General features: G+C 39.3%; 1 protein-coding gene across 2 annotated transcripts in view; it reads left to right on the forward strand.

Annotated features, from left to right (window-relative positions):
* TOX (thymocyte selection associated high mobility group box) overlaps positions 1-9127 on the forward strand; it is a 224629-nt gene extending 215502 nt beyond the window's left edge. For both annotated transcript variants that reach the window (XM_037381844.1, XM_037381843.1), the window contains exons 8-9: positions 5996-6147; positions 8436-9127. In XM_037381844.1, the coding sequence (XP_037237741.1) occupies positions 5996-6147; positions 8436-8472 (189 nt within the window). In that variant the 3' untranslated portion in view covers positions 8473-9127. The remainder of the gene's footprint in view (positions 1-5995; positions 6148-8435) is intronic.
* Positions 9128-10785: the final 1658 nt, after the last annotated feature.

Genomic DNA, 10785 nt, shown 5'->3' on the forward strand with positions numbered 1-10785 from the left:
AGCACTCTGCTGATCACAGAGCATGTTAAAGAGGCAAAGACATAGTGGGGGGAAACCCTCCAAATGATGACAGCACAGACTCAACAGCAATGAGGACAAAGAAGAGGCATCACCCTGTATGTCTGGCCCATGGTGCAGAGGGAAGGAGGACTCTGGATGCGAGGTGCAGTCTCCAGCAGCACGGTGTAGACCACTCTGCTACGTAAAGAGACAGCCAAGAAGAATGGGAAAACATGTAATCTGGTAAAGCAGAAGCCATAACTGCATTTAATTCAACTTTTTTTCACTTTGTCTTCCCTCAGCTGCTTGATTTCCTCCATGCTAAAGGTGTGGCCACCCTAAGCCTTTTCCAAAGACTCCAGCGGGCATCTAATTTATGTAAGCAGCAAGAACAGAAACTAATTAACATCCCACTCCCTACAGTGTGACTAGCAACAGGAGATATTTTCCTTTTTGGAAACCTCCCCACTGCTCAAACCAAACAGACTAATATATTTTAAGAAAAAATAAGGTAAATTTTTTCATGTGATGCTGCAGCATGAAGCTTAATAGACAAGAGCAGGGTAAGTCTGCCAACAGCTTCCTAGCAGTCTTCTACTGCAGGCATTCACAGACTCACCTGGCTGGACACCACCATTGCAAACAGACAGCTGTGCTGTAGACATGTTAAAAGCAGCTGTCATGGCTCCCACTGATGGTGGGTTCTGATTTTTTTCCCTTTTTTTCCCAACATCCATCTGTGAAATATTTCGTGGCTTACTAGTGTGATGCTCAGTTGTAGCAGGCTCTGGGAATCCCTGCTCTGTACAGATCCCTCGCTTTAACACTGTGCCTCAGGGAGATTTGGTTACTCATTTTCTCCAGGAGAGGGAGGATAGTTTCTTATCAAAGACCATCTGGTATACCTGTAGGACTGCCAGATCCAAGAAAAATTACATAAAGATTGAGATTTCAGTCCTGGCAGGCAGGAACAGAGTTCTCCAAAACCACTGTGCATGAAATCCACAAACTCTCCTTCTGTGTGTAACTTTGAGGAGGGACTGATGAGAACTGCTGACCTGTGGAGAGAGTTCTGCCCCCACTGCTGCCAGGACAATGTGCTGATCTTCATCAGCTCCGCAGGGAACAGCACGTCCTCCTCTGCTTCCAGAAGTCCTTGCCTGCATGTGTGCAGCTGCCAAACCAAGAGAGACTGCCAGCTGGAGAAGGGCAGACTCCTCCAGGAGTCCACAAAAACTACAGCACATCACGAAGATCCGAAGTGCTGGTAGCCAAAAGTCCACAGTTACTGGACAATTTCTGTTAGCCTTAAAATCAGTTAATTCTGTGGAGTATGCAGCTGATGCAATGCATCCAAATTGTTCTGAATGTACAAGGGAAAGTAAAATTTAAGTATCAGCATTTGGGTCATATGCCTAGCATTAGTAAATATTTTAAAATTTATTTTAAACAATCTTCTCTATTTTCAGTTATCTAAATATTTTTTGTAACTTCTGAAAAGTAGACAAATTAGTCTCTTTTTCCTTTTTTTTCCAAAACAGTTAATGAACAAATCAAACAATGGGCACTGCTGTAGACGTTTAGGGTGCTCGTTTACAGTGTGAATGCTTTACACTTTAAAAACAGACCATTTAGTTCTACTCTGATACTTAAATTAAATACCGATTTTTATTAAATTTAACTTCTATTTTTGAAATATACTGTATCTTTAAAAAATATTATTTTTTTTAAAGCCATGTTAAAGTTTTATTTTTTTAAAGTCTAAATCCAATGTGTAGCAGTTTTTCTTTCATCCACTTTTGACACACTGGAAAAATCACAGTGGATTAGAAGAGCGTGATTTTTCTTTCATTAGAAGCTGAAGTGACCATTCTATCACTGTACAATTTTTTAACTGATGCAGAGTTGCTTCTCTCCAGTCTGACTCTTAGGTTTGACATAGTATTTAATTATTACTTAGTTGGGATCAGATGGTCTGAATCTTAACCCTTGCCATTCAAATCAGCATGATTTCTCCAAAGTTCAGGCTACAACAGTGTCTGAAGCTACAACCTTTTCTCTTGCAAAGTTGTTCTTTCCTTGCCCTACTCACACAGTCATTTGTGCTTTCTGAGCATACTCCACTCTTCAGCTCATTGTACTGTGCTGCTTTGTGTGGAACGTGATGAGACCAAGGATTCACTCCCTACCAAATATGCCCAGTCATTAAGGAACCCTTCTAAGTAGCCCTACTGCAAGCATCTCCTTCCCTGCCCAAAATCCTTCACCCAGGCATTGGGTGGGATGGTGAGTCCCATTACAATCTGTCCCACTTTGGTTCACAGGTAGTGCAAGCAAAACTAGACTCTTAATGTCTAGTAACCATGGCTGCAAGTGTATGCATAACAAAGAAGCAGAAGATTAATGTATGTCACTTTAAAAAAAAATAATAATAACTCATTTTGGTCTAGTTTTAGGTATTTCTTTTCCTTTAGAAAATAAATGTATACAGCAAGATGATTGCATAGCCTGCAAAAAATAATAGCCTCATTTTTTCTGGCATATATTATATACAGTAAACTCAGGGACCTGCTGTATTTGTCCAGATTTCTTCCTCTTTTTTGTTAAGCTTTGTCTTCGAATGAGGTCAAGAGAAAAAAAAAATCATTAATATCTGTCAACTTCCTTTATAACCTTAAGGAAAAATCTTTGTATGATATCACACAGACAGATTTTCAATTTCCTTGTGTAATAAACAGATGCTTTAGGATTTGGATGTAATTTAAAGGTTTAAAATATCACATTGAGATTGATGAATAAATCAGTTGTGAAGACAAAAACATTGATGCCTGTTGAAAATACCTCTCCAGACAGGCAGGAAATGAAATTAGTTCCCAGTAAAGTGTGGAGATGAGGATCACTGTTTAGTTCTGCTGCAGGCTTTTTAGGACTTGCTACAGTGGCACCATGAAACTGCTAGGGCTACAGAAATCTAATTAAAGAGCAAATGTCCCTCCTGACATCAAATTAATCTTTATCAAGTTCCCTATTTTTATTTCAATCTGGAACAAGAAAATGAAATTTAAAATTCTAGGCATGTGGCAAAACAGTTGATGATTTTCTCTTGAGCATTACAATGCAAAAACATTCAGCATTGTTTAATTAGACCTCGAAGTACTCATTTTCTGAGCACTTTTATTTCATCATTGTTTGTTAAGGGCTTAGATAAATAATACGCAAATATTTACTACAAGCCTGGTACAAGGCTGTCTCCTTCTGTTGTACAGATCTGTATTTCCAGAGCTTTTTCTGTTGATGAAAGAGCTGAAGTAATTATTGTTTACATCTGAAACAGCACCATACTTTATCAGTCCTTCATATTGAGTTCAGGTTTCTTTAATTACTTTGCCTTAACAAGCGTGCTCTCCAGCACCCACTTTGCTGGTATTCTGGTAACCCTTAGCCCCAGTGGGAATGCCGAGCTGCAGCAGCTCCGCTGCTTCTGGAGCTGGAACCTGGCTCAGATATCTCTGCACCATGTTAAAATTTATCATGTGAGCATGTCCTAAGAAACAGGCCCCAATCCCAGGCAGTTATAAACTAAACAGACTTGCCAGGTGCTAGATGAAAGTGTCGTTACCCCTTATTTTGCAGATAGGAGAATTAAGTCTGGATCCGTGGTCCCAGCCTTAACATGAGAGGTATCAGTTCGGTCCAAGCACACGTGCACGTGTGCTTTGCTGGAAGAGAGCCAAAGCAATTTGGCTGTGGTCACACAGAAAACCTGAAAAGATACGAGAATAAGTCTCCACCCAGTTCCAAGCTGTCATTTAAACCACAGGACCACACTCTGACATCTAAGCTATTTATTTGTCCTAAGTCCAGAAGAAATGGAACAGACGCTGCACTGATGGTCTCTTCCTCTGATTTGGGAGAACTGTCCTTGCAGCATGAGCACTCGAGTCTGTGCCTGCTCACTTGCATGCTTTGCCACAGCCCTGCTGGAGCTACTGGCCTCATAGCATGTTTTTCTCATATATATGATTGTTTCATAAAGACCGATAAGAGATAGCTCGGGGGCTTTGCTACCAAAGGTAAACCTGAGTGCCTGAGGGTAGGAAGTGTTTCTGTGGTTAGTTCCCTCTTATAGATAAATTAGAAAGGCCTTATGGGTGATGTTTTGTATAAAAATTATGATGGTGATATAAAAACCCCATTTTTCTGCCTTCTAATTACCCAGAACTCCGATGAAAGCCATTGGGAGGTCTGCTCAGAGTTTCCTTTGGATCTGTTGCAGGCATGGGGATTGTTTAGGCAGCCTGATGTGTAGGTGAAAAGGCAGTGTACAGAGCATGGGTGTTACGCATGGATGGGTTTTATTTTCCCTTATTAGCAGGACAATATATAAGTTAAATGACAACTAGATATAGAATTCAGCTGTGAACTTGCCCACTACTAATATTCTGTTCCTTGGAGTCACCAGGGACAAAGTCAGACTTCAAAGAGCATTTGAGGTACTGAAGTGTGACTCGGGATATTCTCTGTACAGAAAAGATTATTGAAGAAAGTTGCACTCATTTATGGCCTAGGCTAAAATTTGTGATCAGGAGGCGTGGGGTGAGGTGACAGTGTACACAAGAGGCACAGCAGGGCAGAACACCCGCGGGACCTCTGGGGAAGAGCCAGGGTGCAATGCACCAAGAAAGAGGGATGTGAAGAGGAAAGTGACATGTTACATGTGAAGGAAGCTGATTTCTGTGGCTGGGGAGCTGGGGGGGGGGGGGGGGGGGGCAGGTGAAAACTCCGAATACTCATTTATCTGGATCAAAGGTAGCATGGCTGACTTGCTAAGCCTGCAGAAATAAAACCCAGATCTCCACAAAATTTCTGTCTTAATAAAGGCTGTGGAGAGGAAGCGATCATACATCATGGACTAGAATTTAAAACTAAAAGCTATGAGCTTTAATTCCATTCTATATGTGGACTTCAGCCAGAAGGAGTGGGTTTTCAAACTGGGTACCTTGGGTCGAGTTTAGTTTCTGATTTAACAGCTACACATCCAGTTAACTTCAGTGGGAATTGTATGCCCTTGCCCCAGGAAGGAGTTTGCTGTGTGGTTTTTTTTCAACAGACATCAATTGCTTTCATACAGCATTCCCATACTTTTACCCAATGTAGTTCTTCTAACTTTACAGGAGCATGATGTACATTTATACAGGGTGAACCAGATACAGCAGCCTTGAAATTTCAGTTGTTCCACTGGTTTTGAAACACAATATTTAAACATTTTCGTATATCAAAAGAGCTAAAAATTATTATGACTTCAGATGACAGATATTTCAGGAAGCAGGTTAGATGTCTCTTTGTAACTTCCACTTTTGTTCCTTGTCTTCTTGGTTTCAAAAAGCAAGTTATTCTTTGCTACTTTCACTACATTAGTCCAACAACTGTTAAAAAGCTTTGGTTGAATTTCTGTTTAGTTGAGAGAGAAGTACAAATAAAAGAAGCAGCAGATGGTCCCTTTGTGACTGAATGAAGAAAAAGGGTTTTGAGAACAATATGTGAATAGGTGTAGTCTAATAAAACAGTCAGCCACCTGCTGCCTACATCCTTCAAAAAGATTCAGTTGCATATTCTGGGAATTAATGACTAGTGTGTATCCTTACGTTTAATCTAAATGGAAGCTCTAAGGAGCAAAAAGACCTTTTTGCCACAGTGCTGATTGAGTTGTTCTCTTGGTTTTGAATTGTTTCTGCTCTTTCCCTTTTAGTTCCATCCTGTGAACTGTGCAATAGCTAACAACAATTTGGCAGTGTTTCATTTCTCAAACCAAAGAAAGATTTTAAAACTTAGAAAGTGCCTACACATATTTTATTTTTTTTTTCTATTTGAAGTTTGATAACCTAAAGTACACCTGGAAAAGTATTCTACCATTTCACAGTATGGGATTTTTTTCTAAGGACCCAACCTGTTGCTTGGTTTCCGTATATTGTAATGTACTTGCTTTCTCCTCTAGGGATTTACTCTTCAGCCTGACTATCAGAATATCATCAATCCAACATCAACAGCTGCACAAGTTGTTACCCAAGCAATGGAGTATGTTCGTTCAGGGTGCAGAAATCCTCCAGCACAGACTGTGGACTGGAATAATGACTACTGCAGTAATGGGTAAGCAGCCAGTGAATGCCACCTTGTGTTGAGGAACGTTCATGACACAAATATCTGCTAGAGAATTTGGCAACAACTTTATTGCCTGTTTCCATACAGTATTTCAGAAGTGCATCTCTGATGGCACTGTATTTATTCAGCAGTTAGCTGTTGTGGGAGAACAATTTTTCAATACATACGTTTATTAGACATTGTTGTCACCTTATCACAGCAGATACCCTTTGGTCTTAGAGAACTTCGATTCCTTAGAAAATCAGAACTGAAATCTCAAGTAAAAGGTGTAGGAAAGATGTTTTAAGATCATTACCTCCTACTTGAGAGGCAAATGGCATGAACTGTTTCCTCCAAATATGCCATTGCTGAGGAGAGCTTGCTGTCAGTGAAAACTACTTTGGGTCATGAAAACCCAAACCAGTGAGATGCAGGGGTGATGCATGGGATACAAGATACATGGAAAAGAATGGCATGAAGATCACATGACTGTAACCAAAACCAAAACACCATACCTGTAGGAACTCTATGACTCTGCCATAAGGTTAGTAGCCCCTTCAAACCCTAAGCTCCTCTGCAGCATGGTTTGTGTGGAGCCATGTAACTGTCCCAAAAACTGTCTAGAAACGTTTAAGACTCTGAACAGAAGGTATCTTTTGAGTTTTAAATTATACCTAGTGTGCCTTGTGAACATGCTCATCAGCCTAACCTCCCCTTGACCCTGTCATGAATCCCTCAAGACAATGGCAGATAAAAGCTCTCGATTGCTACCACAGTGTCAAATCTAACCCAGACAAATGAACACAAAGCAGAATTAAAGACCAGTTTCACCCATTACATTTGATCAGACTAAGAAATTCACTTGCATTATTGTTTTAAAGTTGCTTTTGTTTCTGGAACTCAAACGAACTGAACAAAAATCTTTTCTGGTTACTAGTTGAGAACAACACCTTGACTAGGACCTGCTGACACTGTGGCAGGCTTTAACTAGCCTGCAAAGCAGCATCACTTTCCCCTGTACCTATCACTGTTGCCCCATGACTTGCCCACTTATTCAGTGGAACAGTCTTGCTCCTGTGCTGTACCACCATAATGTCTTGATCTGTGCTGCAGGCCCTCGTAGGAGCCTGCCCAGCCCACAGACCTTTATACCCACTTACACTGAGCTCTGAATAGACTGTCCCCTGTCAAACAAGCCATAATCACCTGTGGCTTTGATTCCTGGTCTCTTCTGGAAAAAACAATGTGCAAACACTCCCAGCAGTGCCCTCTTGGTGCCCACTAGGCATAACTTTCCATCAGCAGAAGCTTTCTCTGAGCAGACCCTGTACATACTGTGTAGATATGCCTGTGTGAATCTGTGTGCATGGATTTAACCTGTCTTTGCTATAGCACTGGCATAAACTGCTCTGTGCTGCTCTTGGACTGCAAACAAAGTAAACTGTAAAGCTGTGGAAGAACATAAGTGGTGCCTGGGTTTTGGTGAGGAAGCAGGAGATTAAGAGTAAAGCCTCTCCCAGAAAAACTCTGCAGTGTGAACCAAGCCCCATCAGTGATGCTTCTTCTGCTTTACATTATATGTTTTTTCTGACTTCTACAGACTGTTCCAATTTAGAAACCAGTAAACGACTTCTTTTGCTCTGAACTGCTATGCTTCAGTTGAAGCTGGAACCCAGCAAGAACAGAATGTAAAAGTGTGCCAGACATAGCGCGTTGGTGGAAGGTCTCCCGTAGAGCCTAGTCTCCAGCAGAGAGCTGGTCTACTTGGCTTTGCCAGAAGCTTCTGTGTTCCCTTCCATGTGCTTACCTGAACCTGCCAACCATCATTTTTTGGCTATGGCTCTACTACTAGATAAAATAGGTCAGAGATGTCAGTTGCTGGCACCCATGTTCATGTAGCTAAGCTCTCCTGCCCTCTAAGGAAGTGGGCACATCTTTAAGGTGCTGATGGAGTATCATTGGGAGACCTGTGCTAAACTGTCAGCTGTACCTACATGGTTTGTGAGGGAGGGATAGTCAGTGCTACCAGCCCACTACTGCAGGTTATCCCAAACCAGGGCTTAAACCCATGTGCCGGTCCTGTGTAGTTTAGAGCTAGATGAGGTCTCCGGGTAGCTACATGCCACTATAGCACTAAGATTTTTCTTTTTATTACTCTGGTAATGCAGCCATACTTCAGTGATATGCTTGGAATGAATGACATGCAGTAGGGTTGTGGGGTTTTTTTTGGAAGAACAGGACAAAAAAAATGACAATTTTTTTTTAAAATCACCTTTGTTCTTCTTCTCTTTGAACAGGGGCATGCAGAGGGACAAAGCACTGTACCTTACCTGAAAATCTGAAACACCTCTCCTTTCCACTGAGGAATGCAGGGGAGTCTTTTCATCATGGATTGCTTTATGCAGTCAAGGCAGTTCTGCATTTTATTAGGAAATACAAGTTGCTAAGCACTTAGGACTATTTGAGCTTGTGGGTCACCCACTCTGGAAAAAATAGTCTTGCTTCTTTCATTTTCTCCTCTCCCCACCCTCCCCCCCAAAAAAAAAATTTTTTTCTCTTTCTTCCTCCTTTTCCATCCCTACCCTGAGATCCTTTAACGGACATTGCTTTTCTTCTTCCCTGAAGGAAACTTGGACCATTCAGATTTTATGTTGGTTTTTGCTGTGAAGTGCTGCGATAGTAACTGCCTTAGCAACTGTAGATGTCTCGGATAAAAGTCCTGGATTTTCCATTGGTTTTTCATAATGGGTGTTTATATGAAACTACTAAAGACTTTTTAAATGGCTTGATGTAGCAGTCATAGCAAGTTTGTAAATAGCATCTATGTTACACTCTCCTAGAGTATAAAATGTGAATGTTTTTTGTAGCTAATTGTAATTGAAACTGGCTCATTCCAGTTTATTGATTTCACAATAAGGGTTAAATTGGCAAACATTCATATTTTTACTTCATTTTTAAACAACTGACTAATAGTTCTATATTTTCAAAGTATTTGGAGGAAAAAAAAGTAAAATATTCCCAAATGATATTAATTAAAAATATTGGCTTTGTTGCATGAAATAAACACAAAAAACTAGGGAAAAAAACCTAATGTTGATAAAGAGCAACACATTTATTTTGTACTGCCTAAAAAATGCTTCTTTTTTTTAAAGAAAATCACTTTATGTGTACTGGTTAGTAAATGTCATTTAAGTCCTTTTATGTATAAAACTGCCAAATGCTTACCTGATATTTTATTAGATGCAGAAACAGATTGGAGACAGCTAAATTATAACCTTTACATATGGCTATGTATTATTGTTTCTTCATACTGTGTCTGTATTTAATCTTTTTTATGGAACCTGTTGCGCCTATTTATGAAATAATAAATATAGGTGTTTGTAAGTAAATTTGTTAGCATTTTAAAGAAGTTTCTTTGACGCTTTAACTTTTGCTGGCACAAATTGTTCACAACTGATGTGAATATTTTATTTAGTTTTTACAGTGACATATATAAGACCAAACCTGCTTTACTGGCAGAAAATGAAGGTAACCAATACTTATTTCTCTATTTCTTTGGTTGTTAAGGGAAAATTTAAAAAAAAAAATTTAAAAAGGCATTTTAGGTAGTTCCCCTTTTAAAGCATTGTAGCAGGAAGTTGCCCAAAACTAAGACTTGAACCAACAAAACTAACTGAATAAAACTGCATAATGCTGCTTCTTGGAACTTCATCAGTTTTGGTTAATTAGTCAAGTGGAATAAAAACATTACCAACAGAAATATTACCAAATATGATTCAGCTATGTTATTATACATTCAAAATGTCCTACAGAGTTTTAAGGAGTGTATCACAAATACATCCTAAAGTGAAAGGTAAGTTCACAGCCACAGGGAAAGGGATAAACAAACAAACAAACAAACAAAAGAAGGTATTTTGTCAATGTTTTGGATCAGGGATAGCTCTGAAACTACATTTCTGGAGGATTTCATCCCAAATGCCTGTCCAATTAATGGAGATTACTACTGATTTGTATTTTCTATGTGAAATAAAGCAAGCAACTCGGATAAAATTAACATTATGCAGTGCCACTGATTTTTCTTTAAAAACAAAACAGAAACAAAGGCATGCTTGGTTTTGAATGATTTCAGGCAATGTACAATCGGAATCACTTGGCATGTAATAACTAATAAATAATGCAGATCAGATGTGATTACTCAAATGACTGTAGCTGAGAGCTCTAATTTTCCTGTCTTGAAACTGTATGAGAATTTGTGATTAAATTCACAGTTTATTGTTTGTCTGTTTAGTACTTTAGAAATATACCAGCACTACTAATTACCCAATGTCTTCTATTTATTATATTATAGTAAACTACATTTTCCATTCATATTAATTCTAAAGTGAGAACATAATTACTGGGGACAAGAAAAATCAGCTTTGATTTTGACAGGCAGTTTTTCTTTTTCTTTTATGGAAAAGAACTGTGTTATCTTCATTTCTTTTAGAGCAGGTGCGCAGTCACATAAAGTTGTTAATTTCGGTATCCATGCGGAGTTCAAAATACAAGAAAACTTTAATGTAAATAAAAAAAATACATCATGAATAAAATACTTATTCTGTATGAACCTCTGGCTATTTGTTGTCTCTCAGTCTGTAAGAAGGGAAG

The sequence above is a fragment of the Falco rusticolus genome, chromosome 3 (genome assembly GCF_015220075.1).
Source record: "Falco rusticolus isolate bFalRus1 chromosome 3, bFalRus1.pri, whole genome shotgun sequence".
Classification (NCBI taxonomy): Eukaryota; Metazoa; Chordata; class Aves; order Falconiformes; family Falconidae; genus Falco; species Falco rusticolus.